Source organism: Gambusia affinis, linkage group LG12, assembly GCF_019740435.1.
Source record: "Gambusia affinis linkage group LG12, SWU_Gaff_1.0, whole genome shotgun sequence".
In the NCBI taxonomy this organism is placed as follows: domain Eukaryota; kingdom Metazoa; phylum Chordata; class Actinopteri; order Cyprinodontiformes; family Poeciliidae; genus Gambusia; species Gambusia affinis.
In genome coordinates this window covers 1,607,073-1,625,722 of record NC_057879.1, presented here as the reverse complement: position 1 = coordinate 1,625,722, position 18,650 = coordinate 1,607,073, and the positions used below count along the sequence as shown (strand labels likewise).

At 37.1% G+C, this 18,650-nt stretch overlaps 1 protein-coding gene across 8 annotated transcripts in view; it reads left to right on the top strand.

The window, feature by feature from the left end:
- LOC122841507 (cAMP-specific 3',5'-cyclic phosphodiesterase 4C-like) overlaps positions 1-18,650 on the top strand; it is a 69,503-nt gene that overhangs the window by 32,115 nt on the left and 18,738 nt on the right. For 6 of the 8 annotated variants that reach the window (XM_044134839.1, XM_044134836.1, XM_044134837.1 and 3 more), the window contains one exon: positions 18,080-18,271. In XM_044134839.1, the coding sequence (XP_043990774.1) occupies positions 18,080-18,271 (192 nt within the window). Of the gene's footprint in view, positions 1-2,442; positions 2,855-2,902; positions 3,011-18,079; positions 18,272-18,650 lie in introns of those variants that run through there. The other 2 variants (XM_044134841.1, XM_044134844.1) reach the window with 2 other exon arrangements.

Sequence of the window (18,650 nt, the reverse complement as noted above, 5' to 3'; positions counted from 1 at the left end):
CTCTTGATTTTCATCTCCCTTCAGTTTTCCGTCTGCAATTTCTTTCACTAAGCTTTCAGTGGCTTAGTAGAATCTTCAGTAGAATTTCAACCGCACTGACAGAAGGAGAAGTTGTGAACAATGGCATTGATTTCTGCACTGTTTTAGAATTGCAGTCTGCCTATAATTTGACAATGCCAGTGGAAGCAATGCCCATTTATTTATAATAATGCTCTTTTCCAAATTGTCCAGTTTGAGTGAAAGGTGGCGCCGAATTACAAAATTCTGAGGTGCAGATCCCGTGACAGCGCTGCATGACGCCCACATACAGGGGCGATTTGATGCGATCAATGGGTTACTTAGAGACCTAGCTTTACACATCATAGCTTTAGCTACTAAAATTCTTTGCATTTTGTCTATGGCATAGGCTTGTTGAAGGCAGTTAAATGTTCGCATTTGCTTTTTCTGGTTTGTACTTTTTTCCTCATGTAGCAACCCCAGAAGAAATCTAGTACCCCTTAGGGGAGGCATGCTCCACACTGTGAAAAGCACAAGCATAGGACATTATCCAGAGCAAAACTAGAGGAACTACACTCAGTATGTGGGTGCATGAATGCTGTTAACAAAGATGCAGTAAGAGAAAAGAGGCATTGCAAGAGAGAAGAACTAATCCTACTTTGGCAAAGTAAAAGTCCAAGACTAAATAGGAGATGAAATAGTTTGATTGAATTTATATTGCCATTCAGTCTCCAGAAAGCCCTTTTACTGCGGGGTTGTACATCATGTTGTCAGGTCTGATGGTCCCTGCTGATGAGCCTCTTTACAATTCCTTAAATGGAAGTCTTGGCCATGCACCACAGACACAGAAACTCAGCATCACAACAAAGGATTACAGAAAATATCTAAAGTAGGTAAAACCTTACTTCATACTGCATGTACTGTATGTACAGTTAATCAGCTGTTTCGATGCAGGCACATTCTTTTTATTTCAGTTTCAGCTAAAAGAACTCAGGTTGTCACAGCAAAGGGCCTGTGTTAGCTCCATTATTCAGACATCTGTGTATGAAAGGACAGATCAGATCCTTCCTTTGGGTGTGGCACCATGTCACTGACGAGTTCCTGGCCTGCAAAGCTGAGTTTGTGTGCTTGGTTTCAGTCACATCTGGATTATATTTATTGTCCGTTTCACACCAGTGGCTGATGTTGACATGGCAACATAATGTGTCTTGCAAAAGTATCCATACCCCTTGAACCTTGTCACATTTTGTCATTTTATATTTCAGTGCATTTATAAGGATTTTATTTGATATTTCTTGTAATATGTAATAGACTATTGCCTCAGTGTATTACGTAAAATCCATTAAAAATGCATTTGTTTTGTGGTTGCAATGTGACAAAATGAGAAAAGCCTTAAGGCATATTTATGCTTCATGAACTGGGGTCGTTGTGCATTCTCCGGTCTCCCGTGGGTCACAGCTTGGCAGGTTGCGTGGACATGTTTGTGGCTGCTGTATGACTACACACTATCACTCTGGAAAAGAGGCCAGATATGAACAACAAATTGTTTTTAAATTGAGTTTAACTTCAACTGTCATTGGAAAATATATTTTTAAGACATGTTCAATGTTGCTTGTAAAAATCTTTCTTTTGGGTTTGAAAATCATTTACTGACCCTCAGTAATCTTTAGAGTCATGGTGTCTTTAGTCAGATATGTCCTGTATTTTTATGAAAAGCTCATAAGGCTGACCAGCTGGGGTTTCAAATTTAGTTTTCACATTTATGGAGTCTGCAGTAGGGTACGGGGTGCTCATGCCTGAGCTATTATAGTTGTACATGTTGAGAGTAAATGCGTGCGTGTATGTGATTGCAGTGAGCCGAGTCTTCAGAGCTGCTTATTATAATACCTTATCATACTCCTTCTGTCTTCAATCTCTTTACAGAACACAGACAAGACTTACTGACAAACACACACCCACGCACACTCGCCCACGGACACACACCACATGCACTAACACCAACACACGACACACTCCATCTGGAGAGGATAATATGTCCTGCTTCTGTTTCAGGATCCACAGTGTTTGGGAGAAAGAGACCTGTAGCTAAGATAGGCAGATCCCGCCCCCTTTCTATCTTACACTATATACTCACTCGAAACCCGTTCCCATTTGTGTGTGATGTACGTTTGCTTAGTCACATGCCTATACACATACACAGCCCCTCACACACACATGGTTTGAAAAACCGCACACTCTTTCACATACACAAACAGGTTGCACAGATCTGTGCACAATCGAAAGGGTGTGACAGAATATTCCTGCAGAGGATAGGCCTACGCTAACAGAGAAAGGTCTGAGGTTGTTCTGTGATTAAAGGTGTAGCACACAGAGATGAGAGGGAAACATAAGAAGAGAGAGAGAGTAGACAGAAAGTGAGAGAGGGCAGAGTCTGAGACACATTTAGACTCAGGCAAAGACAAGATGTACATGTGGGGCAGATTGGTGCAGAGAGTGATTAAAAGCTTTCTTTCAGCCTTTATGGCTATCCAACCAACTCCTGGGAGAGCACTACTCAGAGGAATTTAGTCTCAGGAAAGCAGAAACTCCGAATCTGCGTCTAATCTAAGAAGAGTCGGATTTTCACGAGCGGATCGTATCGTCCCAGTCGCTCTGGCTCTGTCGCTGACACTTTGTTTTAGAATTGCCTTCTGCTCCTGCCAGGGGGGATGAGAGCCCTCAAGAAGCCATGGAGAGGCGGACGACCTGACACCACAAAGCAGACGAGGAAGTGTTTCAGGTTTTACAGGGATGAGAACGGCCACAATCTGAGGAGCACCAAGAGGGGGAGAACAGCAGAGTGGCTGAGAAGAGGATGGTGAGGAAGACTTAAACAGAGTTGTCAAAAGAAAAGATGAGTGTGTCGGCGAACTACGGCATCTTTTACTCTGTGGAGCGGAGTATAACTGTGCGGAGTGGAAACATTCGGGGTGCTCTGTCACAGGCCCATAGACATCAAACACAAACGCAGGCGGTAATTAAGAGCTACCTCACTTCCACTCACACTTCTTTTTATCCTCCTTCTTTTTCGTCTGGTTTCTGTTATCCTTGTATGAATAGATGCTCCAGCTGGCTATGAGAGGTTGCATATGGTTCTGTTTGTAAAAATGGCACCTCTTGAGGTCAAAGGTCATTTTCTCTTTAAAAATATCACTCCCATTTGAAGTGGCTGAGAAACTCGTTTATTTCTACATGCCAGTTTCATTAACAGGGACACAAACTTTCTATTTCTTTTGTTATGACACTTTCAGAAGTTGTGGTCTCACTTCCGATAAATTGCTAATAGCAAAGCTAATTGTTTATTTAGCACTTTTGCTGACTTTGAAAATGTTTAGCACCCTTAGCTTCAGCTAAAGAATTTTTTCCAGATAAATTCTGAAGCCTAATTTAGTTGGCTGTTGTGTAAAGTTTCTGTTGGATAAAGTTCAACATCTGTGTAGAAGTTTTTGTTATCGATGGTACTTGTTATTTTGTAGTTAATTGCTTGTTTAAAGTAGGCGAAGACTCTTGACACAGTTGTTGAGTTTCCTTTCCTCATTTTTCCTAACTTTTAATTGTAGTCCTTCAAGGGCACATACAATTTCAATTGAAGTTAGCGCTTTAGCATTAGCTTCTACTATCTACCATCATACTGCAGCCTTCGCTTGAAATACTGTTTCTCCAGAACATAGTTAAAAAATAATTTTTTAAGAGGGAATGAAATAAGAAGCTAGATGCCTTTTCCCCAGATTGTTTTACAGATAATGTGCAATAATCTTTGTATTTAACTATGTTCTTGATGCATGAAAAGGAAGGAAGTTTTTTGTGCTTCTAATGTTTTAAAGACTGAATTTCTTACATTTCTCGCCTTCTGTGGGATTCAAACTTTTTTCTACGTTTTATATAACATCTACAAACTGCTGACTTTTATTAGCTGCAAAACTTACAAAAACATCCATTAGTCCTTATCAAATATTTTACGTCAGCATTTTCCAAAATAATTATTTGCCATGTTTCCTCTGAAAGACCTGAATGATGACCTCCAGATTATTCTGTTTAGTTTTTTTTTAATTGCTATTACAAGAAACATAACATTTTATTTTCTTCTTTATATCATTCCACATTTATTGTTATTAGAACAGAGTGGAGTTAGGACAAATGCTTGAATAGTGTTTAGCATTTTGTATTTGATTTTACATAAAAACATACAGGATCCCTTCTTGTTAGCTGTAATTTGATCCATTGTGCTGTGGCTAAACCTTTGTCTCAGTTATATCATGTAACTTTATATACCATAAACAAAATACTGCACAAAAAACTTTAATAAATCTCAAATAAGCATAGAGGCAGAAACAGAAGCTATGCAGCAACAAGAATACATTTCATGACCACGTTAAAGAAGAAGGTTGCAACTTATTATTTTATAAGGATTTTCAGTTGATATTGCTGCTATAAAACTACTTGCTGTTGTATAACTTAACCAATCCAGACATTTTGTCTAGAGCTTGTCTGTTTTCTCTTCTCCACTAAATTAGCACTCTGAAAGTGATTGGCACAATGATATTTGAAATCAATATGAAACATAATTTCTATAGTTTTTACAAGTTGGTTAAAAAAATGTTTTCCATTATTAATATAAATTCGTTCAGGTATACCATATCTGGAAATGATCTCTTTGCAAATGCTTTAGCCACCGTCAGAGCATCTTTTAGAACAACTCTATCCATTTAGAGTTGTTCTAAATGCATAGAGACAGAAACAGAGAAGCTATGCAGCAACAATAGATGCCTACTCTATCCATTTAGAGTAGGCATCTATTATAACCAGACAATGTTTTTCCCTTCACTTTGATTTAGTTCTATGAAACTTATGTGAATTGCTTGAAAAGGATATTTGGGTTCTGGAAACGTTTTTCTTCTTATTCTTAGGGTTCCCTGTTTCCCTGTGGGTTATGTTTAGCACAGATCAGACATGTTTTCAAAATGTTTTATTTGTTTAAGTAATATAAGTTTCAGTAATAATTGAATAATATAAAAGGTAAATCCATAATGTATTATCCCCATTGATGATGCATTACAGGCATGTATCACAATTTCTACTACTTTAAATAGAGATTTTGATGAAACAGGTTTATTATTTTACCCGGAAAATTCTACCAGTATTTAATGCTGCCTTTTTAGTTATCCACAATCATTTTTCTACTTCAGAGCTTTGCTGTTGCATGTCTCTAAGTATCTTTTTGTGTATAATAATTTTTAATATTTAACTTTAGTCTTCAAGATCCTGTTTTAAATAATATGTGCACATTTAAAACGAGAAATCGCCAACTTATGTTATAATCTAGCAACAACTAATAATTTTCTGCTGCTGAAACACTTCACCAATTTCAATAAAATGTAGATTATTTTTAGAATCAAACTCTAATTTAACTGATTTAAATGCAACAAATATTCCATTGTATTCAAACACTGCAGTGTCGATAATTTTCAACACTTAGACAAATTTAATTTAATTCCAAACAGATTCCCTCTGTAAGGAAAACACCCTTAATACTCATTTCCTGTATCTCTCTGTGGATATTATCTCAGCGAGTCACTTTGCCTGTCCCCATTTCCTGGAACTGTTTAGTACAAGTACTACTTTGTTCTAAACATGTAATGAACATCATATCTTAATACATCATAGAAAAATAATAAAACAAATTAAATATGGGATAACTTGTATACAATTATTCTAACAAGTGCTTACGGCCACCAGTTCACAACAACTTTAATATTTACCATTGTAAACTCCTCCAAAACTGGTTAGGAACATCCCTGGACTCTGATACACATCCAAATGCAGCATTTGTCTAATATAACTTTGTCTAATATAAATTATATGCATGTTTTCTGCAACAACACACCAATATTTACTGAAAGTATTGAGCAATGGTTTGTTCTCTGTTAATCAGAACTTTTGTCTTCACAAAGTACATATGTCCCAATGAAAAGATATGTTCAAAGTTTTATGGAACTTCCTTGGTTTCCGAAGAAGATAAGAATGCACAATATATTGACTCTAACATCATTATCGGCCGATATTAATTTAAAAATTAGTCTGTCCAATAAATAGAACTGGGCCAATATTAACAACCAATATTTACTTCCATCTTGTTGCTTTTTGTTTCTGGATGGAAAGGGAAGAAGGTTGGTCAGGTAGTAATTTTTTGGTCATGTGACAGGTGTAGTGATGAAGCATAGAATTGTGTGTAGTTTAACCAAAGCAGAGAAGCAGTGCTGAGCTCAGCAACGTGAATGTTTTTTCAGTGTGTTGAAAAAGAAGTGAAATATAGATAGCATGTAAGCATAATTTTAATAAACATTTATTAGCAGCCATAGCAGTAATATTTATATTGAAACCCAGGAATATGTGGCACTGAATGATTGAATCAGGTGTTCCAAGCCGTTCCAGGCATTCAGACTGCTTCTGCAAGCATTTGTCAATGAATGGGTTAGTCTCAGGAGCTCAGCCAATTCCAGGGATAGTACTGCTACTAAAATCCACTGTGAGCAGTTAGAGAGATTATAACTAAACTGAAGAAATTGGGAATGACAGAAACTCTCACAATAAGTTGTAAGCCACATAAGATCACAAAATAGGATCAGCAGATGGTAAGGCAGAGTGAAGGGGGTCACCAACTTTCTGTAGAGTCAAATAGTTCTAGAAGGCCAACCTTCTTCAGATTAGCTCAGAAACTGTGCACTAGAAGCTTTCCAAAGTGGATTTTCATAGCTGCTTTGAGAAGTCGGCTTTGAGCTCTTAGCTTTGGTGAGAGGAATTCTTAATCTTTTAAAATGTCCAAAATAGAACATTCATAAAGACATGGGTGAGTGAGTATGGTACATAGGAAGATGACTGACCTCCACAGAGTCCTGACCTTAGCCCAACAGAACACGTTCAGGATGAATTAGAGTGTAGAAAGCAAGCCAGGCCTTCTCATTCAACATCACTGTCTGACCTCACAAATGCTCTTCTGGGAGAATGGTTCAAACGATCTTGCAGCTTACAACTGTAGCTAACAAACTGTGTTAGCTACAGTTAATTAATTAATTAATTGATTAATTAATTAATTTTATATTTACATTATATTTAAATTACTTATAGTGTCATACTTAAATATTTTTTATTAATTGTATATTGTTTATTTTTATATAAATTTTTAACTCTTTAAATCGAGCTTGTCAACAAATAAGCAATTTCTTCTGGAGGATCAATAAGATATATTCTGTTTAGGGATGCACGGATTGCTGTTTTCTGGCTGATCACCAATTTCTTTTTGTCCTACCGGCCATGTCAGTCAGACCTCTCCCTGGCCGATCACCGATTTGTCAATATTGAACAAAATCGGCACGAATAAGACGGTACACCCCTAATTCTATTCTATTCTAATTCTTGAAAATCACACAGACATTTTGAGCTTAGATTGTGTCGTAGTAAGATTTCAGTCGGCATAAGGATTTAGATTCTGTCTCACCTTACTGAGCTCAGATCTCTGTCACCTGTAGTAAATCCATCCTGACTTTGATCGTTTATGTCTCTCCTGAATAAATGACTGAACCAGTAAGACAAGTTGACTTGGGTGCAACTAATTCCGTCTCTGGCTATGTCACAGCACAGGCCCAGGAATGATGAATGAAGGTTCAGATGACAGCTTGTCCTGCTTTACAGGCCTGTTTCTCACTCTGCCCGGTAGCTCCTGTATTTTAATGCTCCCCAGATGGGATTGATGTTGCCATGACAGGCAGTGACGCAGGAAGAGTGTCAAGTATAGGGCGACAAGCTGCCATCAATCACACTTCTCACCGGCCCAGACGTTTTAATAAAAAACACATATTGACTCCTTCTTTGTTACCTCTCACTCTCTTCGCAGTCTTTTGTTATCACTTGGAATGTCAGTTCTAGTTTTTGGGTGAGAAATTAATTAGATCCATATGTTTGTGTGTCTGGGTGGGATATGTTGCTGTAGATGCTTTGGGCCAGTTTGATTGGATTCCAGATCCCAGATGCAATTATTATGTTCCACCATGTTTGTTGAATTTCATACAGGTGGCTATCTTTTTAGTCAAGTATTATGAGGGATCTGTAAGAAGGCAAAATTTTCATTATTTTTGCACCATTAGTCATTGAAATGCACTTTATTTTATTTCCCTCATAGGATAATCTCTAATAGGTTGACCTTTGCCCTGACTGTGCTACATTGTTTTCACTTAAAAGCCAAGAAAGGACAAACCAAATTCTTGCTTTCAGGGAGCTCTAGAGTTGACTTTATTGAAAGTGTAATGGTACTTGTTATTTATTTGAGGATGTCCTGCAATTCCATCAAAGGCCTACAGGGGAATCCTGTTCTAATGGCAAGGTTTGCTGAGCTGACTCAATACCCAGGACACACCTTGTAATTGAGTTCAATTACAAGGTCTGTCCAAACATTTGGTCTGTACTGTATCTAATTATACTTCACACATGAAACATCATGCACTGATACAACAGGGTCAACAAGGAAGTAGTTCATGCTGTTTTGCTGATCATCATGTACCATGTGGTTTCATTCAGAATGAACAGTGTGCAAATTGAGTCCAATTAGAAAATGAAATGCGGTGCCAAAAACTATTCAGACTCCCTCACTTTTTTTTTCCGCATTCCAAGATTATTCTAGAGCTTGTTGGAGTATAGTTCTCCTTAATCATAAATTAACCCAAAATCACAGAGCATGGTTTGTGACATTTATTCTAAATTTGTAAGAAAGATATAAAAGCATTTTGACATAACAGGTACATATTGTGTGCTTTCAGAACTGGATGTGATATTTGATTTCCACTTCCCATCCTTGAATACCTTCTGCTGACTATTTGGAAAGGGACACAAACATCTGAGGCAGTTCTTGATCTTATTAGGAGACATTCATCTTTCTCTGTGGAGGGCATGTCAGAAAGCTTGATGACTGGATCAGCCTAGAACAGATATGATTAACAAGTTCCAACAAATCCTCACAAGAGCAAATATTCAAATTATTTTTAATTTTAATTCGGTCCGGCTGCTTTCCAATGCCGGAACCAGATTTTCTCTGCAAGAAGGGAAAAAAAAGAGATATTCCCATTGTTGGACAGTTACATTTATTGGTGCAGCAGATAATAAGAGGTTCATGGAGCAGATTGGTGGATTACAACAATCATAAACTGTTAAAGGTGGAAAGGACAGAGAGGAAGAAACAATTAATCTGTTGCAAGAACTTTTTGTGCATAGTTGTATGATTGAGCCTGCATCCATGGAACTGCTAGGATGTATACATTTATGTCTTACTGTATAATTTAATTAGTGCCAATATATTTTATTTATTTATTGTGTGCATTCAATTTTATGCTTATTTATTTATTGAGCATTAATTTATTCTAATTTTGGCAGGATTGGTTCTCTATACTGTAGAATCAATGGAGCTTACCTGAATATGGTTATTGCTCATGTCTGTCACTAACAGCTCCATTTGGATCAGAATCCCTTAGGAATATTTTTGATGGCAAAAAAGGGTCCAAAAAAGGAACTAGGAAGGCATTCCTGATAAACTGCTGTATCTTTATAAGTGTAATAATAAAATACCATTTCTAAAAAAGAGCAAAGTGATGTCAACATTAGTTTACATATCATACTTGGTTCTATGTTATAGGTTCTATGTGTTGAACAGATTTTTGAGTGAGTGACTTTCCTGCAGTGAGCTCATTGCAGAGAAATCCCTGCAAGCAAAAGATGTGGGCGACATTTTCAGCCAGGATCTATTTTTAGCTCAGCAGGAGCTTCGAATAGAACCTCCTCCCTGGATATTCATGAATGGAGGGAAGCTTGTGCCATAGTGAGATGAGTGGGATAGAGGGAGGACAGCTCAGCGCTCTACCTGATACTCTATTCTTAGCTTCACTGCTGCCTCTCTCAGCCTGCTCCCCATTATGGGATGGCTAAAAATAGCTGCATGGAAACAGGAGGTTGATGCAAAAACAAAAATAGAATCTAGTTTCTGATTGCCCATAACTTTATATTTTTGTCTGTCTGAAGACATTATTTGTAGATAATAAATCAAATATTATGATCAGCGCGTGCTGTGGTGGTGTAGGGGATAGCGTGACCCACATTTGGAGGCCTTGAGTTCTCGACACGGCCGTCGTGGGTTCGATTCCCGGACCCAGCGACATTTGCCGCATGTCTTTCCCCTTTTTCTCCCCCTTCCCTGTCAGCCTAAGGGGAACTAGAGCCCTCAAAAGACCCCCTGGAGGGAAAAAATAAAAATAAATAAGTATGATCAGTTCCTCGAGTGCCCTTTTTATGAAATACTTTTCTATTCTTATTGGAGTCATTTCTTGGATTACTACTTTACTTTATTACTACTTTACTTTTACTTGTAAGTAAAAATATGTTGAAGTAGTGCTGCTTGTACTCAAGTTAAATTTTTGAGAACATTATCCACCTCTGGAATTAGGTGACTCTGAAGGTACTTATGCACTGGCTTTTATTCAAATGTTTTGGAATATAGAGGGATGAAGAAATTTTTAGATATACATTATCAACGTTGTCTCCTTTTCCTTGGTCTCCTTCATTGCTCTAGGTGTGTTGGTCTTTCACATAAAAGATGACTGCACAGGTGAAAAAGGATATTTAGAAATTACTGTTAGAAATAGCTGTAATTCTTAATTGAAATATTCTAGCTGGATGGATGGGATTTTCAGCAGGTTTTGCATTACTGCAAACCTTAAGAGATTGCTTATCAACTACATAAAAAAATATTCTACATCCATTAAGATGTCTAATTCAATCTTCTAAGTGTAAAACAGCCATCAGCTTCTTTGACTGTTTTCACAGGACGATGATGTTGGCAAACAGAGCAGTGTACTCATCTGGCTTTAAATGTCGGTGGGCAGTGTGTGTGCGCATGTTTGCATATGTATGTGTCTGTGGGTGTATGAGCCCCCTCTCCTGCTCTCATGAGGGGAGAGGGGGTGTAGGAAAGCGGGGACGTGGGATGGAGTTCGAGACGTGCTCTGACTGTAAAGACAGGCCCAGTTGTGGTGCTTTTCTCTGCATGCATCTAGCCTCAGTCTGATCTGCAGGAACTCCTCCTTACCTGATCACTGGGTTATTTTTAGACTTCACATGACTTCACGTCAGCAGCTTCGTGCTGATTTTACACAGTGCTGTTCCAGCTCTTCCACACACAGCACACATCTCACCTTCATCCATCTAAAACCAACACCTGATCTTTCTTTTCTGGTGTTAAAAACCTGGGTTATAAAAGCAAAACCACCAACAAATGCATCAAGGTGAAACAAACTTGCAGATGGTTCCACCCAGTTTTTATTTTTGTTGGCTTTTCTGTCATCAGCCGTTGGTTATGTTTTGTTTGTTTTTGTTTTTGTCATGAAGCAGTTTTTGGTTGTATGATTGTGATGAGAACTTAGACTTAGACTTAGACTTAGACAGACTTTATTGTCATTTTGTATGCACAGGGGTGTATACATAAAATTTCGTTGCGTACACAATAAAGTATAAATATAAATATTAAATATTAAATATAAAGTGCAGGAATGACAGTAAAATAGAAGTTATTTAGCTATGTACATGAAGTGGAGACCAGTTATTTCAAGTGCAGTCCAGTTAAGAGCTCAGCAGTCTGATGGCAAGTGGGAAAAAGCTGTTTCTGAACCTGGTGGACCTGCACCGGATGCTGCGGAACCTCTTTCCAGAGGGCAGCAGGGAGAACAGTCTATGGTGTGGGTATGAAGCCAGCCATGTTGCTGGCACGCTGTCATCAGAGCTGGAGGCTTTTCTTTGTGGCTCTCATCACCTCCCTATATCAACTTCAGTTTAATAAAACAGCTTTTTGTTGCTTTTTTCAGCAGCCATTGATGTTGAAAATAAAGCTGAGCTGATTCTAGCTGACTTCCTGAGATTATTTTATTTGATGGCTCTGCTCGCGGATATTTCACCATCCAATTCCGTTTTCTGATATTTTGTAACAGTAGACATTTTTAGTTCCTGCTAGCTAAGGGGTGGGCAACTCCAGGCCTCGAGGGCCGGTTTCCTGCAACTTTTAGATGCATCTCTACTTCAACACACCTGAGTCAAATAATGAGGTCATTAGCAGGACTCTGGAAAGGCAGCAACAGAAGAAAATCAGGTTCGGTGGCTGCTCCGGGCGCAGCGGGGGGACGGAAGTGAAGGGAAGGAGATCGACAGTGACGAGTGGAGAGGATTGACGCGGAATCTAAAGTTGACAGAGCAGAATCGACACAAAAATTGCTGATCTTGGGTGGTTGGCATAAAACTAGTTTGTGAATGGACTGCTATGACGTCTCAGGTTGAGGATGATGGAGATGATGAGATGGATTTAGGTGACTGGACTCCTATGCGTGGTAGTAGAGGATCAGGAAGAGAGCGAAAAGAAGCTAACTTGACAGAGACACAACGTAGTAAAAGGAGTCTTGAAGGAAATAGTTCAGATGAAAATGACGTAGTTTGCAAGAGGATAGTTAGGATAGTTAATCTAAGCTAATCATAAAGTTTAGGAAGGAGGATGAAGGTCTTCAACTCAGTCCATTAGCTCTGTCGAGAGAATTAAAAAAGAAGTTTGGAGAGCTGTCATTTGCTAAGATCCTTAGAGATGGGAATCTGTTGGTTACAGTGAGAAATGAAGAACAGAAAAACAAAGTGATGAGCACCCAAAGATTTTGGGAGAGGATAAAGTAGTAAGACGGGTGATCACAGGTATTCCAGTGGGGGAAGATTTAGAAAAGTTCAGACGCAGTATTTAAGCCCTTACAAAAAAATCCCACGAAAATCACATGTGGTTCACACAAATTTTACATGTGAATCATGTGAATCACATGTGAAAGCACATGAATACGTGTGATTTTGGAACGTTTCGTGGTAAAATCACATGTGAGAACATGTGATTTTTGGTGTGATTTTCACATGTGATCACATGTGGAAATGTGTGATTCACATGTGGAAATGTGTGACTCACATGTGATTTTACCACAAAACGTTCCAAAATCACACGTATTCATGTGCTTTCACATGTGATTCACATGTAAAAATTGTGTGAACCACATGTGATTTTTGTGGGATTTTTTTGTAAAGGAGTCATCAAAATTAAAAGATTGATGAGAACAGTGAAAGGTGAAAGAGTGGAATGTCTCTCAGTAATGTTAGAATTTCATACAAATGTTTTTCCTGAAAGGGTAAAAGTCGTGTGTATGTGCTTTCCTGTAAGGCCATATATCCCTCCTCCTCTCAGGTGTTATAAAAGCCAGAGATATGGACACATTGCAGCAGCATGTAGGGGAAAACAAAGATGTCCAAAGTGTGGAGGAGAGCATAATTATGATGAATGTAAAAATGGGAAGGAAAGTTGTTGTAATTGTGGAGGGCAACACAGGGTGACTTATGGAGGTTGTGAGGTCAGACGAAAAGCAATGGAAATTGAACAAATTAAAGTCAGTTGTAATATAAGTTATGCTGAAGCCAAAAGATGTGATAAGAAAAGTTCAGCCGAATCCAACACCAGAACAAAGACAGAGTGGAACTGAAACTGTGCTAACAGTTGAGAAGATTCTTTAGTTCATTGCATATGTAATTAATTGTACAGATAAAAATGGGAAGGAACAGAAAAAAATCTAAATAATTGCAAAAGGGACAGAGAGGTTTTTTCGTATAAAGGACATAACTTGGGAGCACAAAATAAGAGACTGGGGGCAGAAGGAAAGGCTGGACAACAGGAAGACAAAAACTGATCATTTTACAATGGAATGCTAGAAGCCTTTTTGCAAATGGACAAGAGTTTAAAGGATTTGTTAGAGAATTTAAAGAAGATCTAGATATTATATGTATTCAGAAAACTTGGCTTAAACCAAATCTTGATTTTGTTATAAAAGGATATGAAAGCATTAGAAGAGACAGAGAGGGAGTATCTGGAGGAGGGTGTATAATATTCGTAGAACAGGGAATTCAATTTAGATTATTGGCTAAAGGAAGAGAGTTAGAATATATTGTTTGGACAGTAAATGGGCAATTTAAACTAATTAACTTCTATAATCCATGTAAAAAACTTTCAATAGATTTAATGGAGGAATTTGGGGTATTTTTAGATGGTAAAGTTATATGGTGTGGGGATTTTAATGGGCATAGCTCATTATGGAGTCATCATAATGATCAAAATGGAGATATCATAGAAGAAATAATGGATGTTAAAAATTTTGTATGTCTAAATGATGGAAGTGGAACCAGAATTAATTTTAGAAACAATACAGAGTCAGCAATTGATTTAACATTAGTTTCAAATTCTATAGCAGGTGTTTGTTTATGGCAAGTAATCAATAAAACAACTATAGGAAGTTACCATTATCCTATTATGATTGAAATAAAGTTAAATATAGAGAGGTATTGCATAAAAGGGATAAATAAATGGTGTTTTAGGTCTGCAGATTGGGAAACATTTAGGAACAGTACTGAAATAGAAATGTTAAAAGTGGACATGAGTAGTAGTATTGATGATTTGAATTTTTCTATAATGTAATACTGTCTTAGAAGCAGCTAATCAGGCTATAAGGAAGAAAGGTGGTGAAAGGGAAAGAAGGTTGGTGCCCTGGTGGACATCAAAATGTACTGAGGTTATCAGGAAACAAAATAAAGCTTTCAAATTGTTAAAAAGAAATCACAACATTCAGAATCTGAATGAATACAAGAAATTACAAGCAGATGTAAGAAGAATTGTTGAAAATGCAAAAAGAGATTATTGGAGGAGTTTTTGTAATTCAGTAGGGAGGGAGACAGATATTTCTAAGGTGTGGGCAACAATTAAAAGGATGAATGGGATTAAAAGAGTGAGTGGATATCCAATATTAAATGATGGAGAAATAACAGTAGTTACTGACAGAGAAAAGGCAAAAAGTTTGGTAAATACTTTTGCTAAAATTCCTAGTTCTGAAAATATTAGTGAAGAAGGGTAAAAAGGAAGAGAAAATACCATTTTAGAGAACAAGGATTTATTACAGCAAATGGAAGATACGAATGATCCATTGAATGTGTTGTTTACAATAACAGAACTGAATAGGGCACTTAAAAAATTTAAGTTATCAGCTCCAGGAAAAGATCAAATTTGTTATGTTATGGTTAGTAATTTGAGTGAGTCTTCTAAAAATATTTTATTAGAAATGTATAATCGGATATGGGAGGAGGGGGAATTGCCAAAGTCTTGGAAGGAAGCAGTGATTATTCCAATCAGGAAACCAGGGAAAGATGAGTCAAAACCAGAAAATTATCGGCCAATAGCATTAACATCCAACTTATGTAAAATAATGGAGAGAATGATAAATGAAAGATTAATATATTATATGGAAAATAAGGGACTTATATCATCTTATCAGAGTGGTTTCAGGAGAGCGAGAGGTACAATAGATCCAGTTTTATGTTTAGAGCATGAAATTAGGAAAGCTCAAGTGAATAAAGAGAGTGTTGTGGCAATATTTTTTGATATTGAGAGAGCATATGATATGATGTGGAGGGAAGGGTTATTAATTAAAATTAGAAGAATTGGTATGAATGGTCATATGTTTAGATGGATTAAAAATTTTCTAGAAGAAAGACAAATACAAGTGAGGATAAGGAAGGATTATTCTGACAGTTTGAATATAGAAAATGGAACACCACAGGGAAGTATAGTAAGTCCGTTACTATTTTCAGTGTTAGTTAATGATATGTTTAAAGAAGTAGAGGGTGGAATGGGATTCTCACTTTTTGCTGATGATGGAGCAATGTGGAAAAAAGGAAGAAATTTAGACTTTATTGTAAAGAAGCTTCAGGGAGCAATTTCAGTTGTAGAAAAATGGTCATATAAATGGGGTTTTAAACTTTCTGTAGAGAAAACTAAAATAATGTGTTTTACAAGGAAAAGAGTTGATGAAAAAATTAACTTAAAATTATATGGTCAGGATTTGGAAAGAGTTAAACAATTTAAATTTCTTGGGATGTGTTTTGATGAAAGAATGACATGGGGTGTGCACATTGAGAAAATAATCGATAAATGTAGGAAGGTATTAAATATAATGAGGTGTTTAGTTGGAACAGAGTGGGGAGCTGATAGAAATCCATTAAAAGCAATTTATACTGGATTAATTAGGTCAGTCTTGGATTATGGATGTATAGTTTATAACTCAGCAGCCGATGCAAACCTTCATAAGTTAAATATGATCCAATATCAGGCTTTAAGAATATGTACCGGTGCTTTACAAACATCTTCAACAGCAGCATTACAGGTTGAAATGGGAGAAATACCTCTTAAAGTTAGAAGGGATAAAATATCTTTAAACTACTGGTTAAATTTACAGGGACAAAGAAATGATCATCCAACATTAGAAGTGCTTAAACCTGGATGGGAAAAGGAAAAGAAACAGATAAAGAGCTTTGGCTGGATAATAAACTCTAAAGTTAATGAAAATAATTTAAATCAGTTAGATATATGTTCCATTACCTGCAGTACCACCTTGGATACTTCCTGATGCTGAAGTTGATTTTTCATTATTAGAAAAGAAGAACAAAGAAAAATATCACATTATGAGTAAATATATAGTAAAAGAGTATTTAAATAAATATAACTATATACAAATATACACAGATGCATCAAAAAATACAGTTAATAGGGTAGGGATAGCATTTATTGTGCCACAGTTTCAAATCAAGGTAGAGAAAAGGATTAGTGACGGAGTTTCGGTGTATACAGGAGAAATGCTTGCTTTGCTTTTAGCAGTTCAATGGGTGGAAGAGGTCAGACCATTAAAATCTATCATTTGCTCAGATTCTAGTTCTTCATTACTCAGTTTGCAAAATAATCAGTCAGAAAGTAGACCAGATACATTAATTGTATCAAAAGCTTTACAGAATCAATATGATGGGGTTAACAGTAAATTTTGTATGAGTTCCAGCACATCAAGGGATTAAGGGGAATGAAATAGCAGACAGGATGGCTAAGGAGAGTACCAACCAGGTAAGGATAGATATTAATGTTAGTTTTAGTATAACAGAAATAAAGGGTATAATTAAACAGAAAATAAAAGAGAGGTGGCAAAAGTTATGGGTAGAGGAAAAGAAAAGAAGGTGGTTCTATAAAATCCAAAAGAGAGTAGGACAAATACAAAGAACAGAAAGAAACAGAAAAGAAGAGATAATTATTTCACGACTTAGAATTGGACACACTGGACTAAATAGATCACCATTTTTGATAGGGAAACATCAGACAGGGAAATGTGACTGTGGGGAAGATGAGACATTGGAGCATGTTATTTTAAGTTGCAGGAATTATCTGTATCAGAGAAGCAAGTTAATGAGAAATCTTAGTAATATGAAAATGAAATTTGATATTGTTGATATTATTGTTTACTGCAAAAGGACTCTGGAAGCAGAGGATATAAGGCTATATTTGATTTTTTTGAAACAGAGTAAGTTGTATAATATATAGTTTCTCTTTTGTGTGTGTGTGTGTGTGTGTGTGTGTCATGTGTGGTCCACACTTCTTACCAGTTGGTGACGGTAATGCTCACCTAACGTTTTTTGCCAACCGCCAATAAAATTTCAACAAGAAGAAGAAGGACTCTGGAAAGCTTGACTACACTTGGGAGGTGATTCAGCTGTTGGATTCAAGTATGTTGAACCAGGGAGACATCTAAGAGTTGCTGGACACCAGGCCCCGAGGACCAGGATTGCCCACCCCTGTGACTAGCTCCTGTGTTGTTTTCTGTTGTGTAAAAGGCATCCTTCTTTCTGTTGTGAACCGTATCCTCCTCAAAATATGAATGTCATGAATTCCTGTGACATGATTAGACATGGGTTATTGTTGTTTTGATTGCTGGAATCTGTCCATCTTAACATTTTGACTCCTGGTACTTATGTTCATGTCTGTCTGTTCTTTTCATGCTGTTTCCTAAAGGCTGTTGTTGCTGTGATTTATTTTTCCAACTCTCTGAATCTCTGCTCATTTCTATCTTCATAGTTTTGATGTGGAGAATGGATTATCAGTGGCACGCAGCCCCCTGGATGCCCAGAGCAGCTCCAGCTCTGGTCGAGTCCTCCAGGCCAACTATCCTCATAGTCAGAGACGGGAATCCTTCCTGTACCGCTCTGACTCTGACTTTGACCTTTCAGCTAAAGGTCCCTCCAGGAACCTGTCATCAGCCAGTGATCTGTAAGTTCATCTCTTTTATTCTTTCTTGGGATGAATCACTTGATCTGTTATTTTTCTACAGTAAAATGTGCACTACTCATTGCGTTGTGTCAAATATTTCCTGACGAACTTCCCTTTTTTTCCTTTTATTGTCTTACTGAGGAAAAAAATAAATTATTTGTCTATCTAAAAATCTAAAATCTCCATGATTTTCTATTGGCTCAGAATGCCCTGATGCTGGGATATTAAGATTAATTATTTGAATTAATTTTTTCTTGTTTTATCATAAATTATGATTTATTGGTCCCCAATTTCAGTCTGGGTCATTTGATAATAACCTTTTACTGATCATTTTTTTTGCTTCTGGGAATGAGGAGTGTGTCAATGGGAATTTCTGACC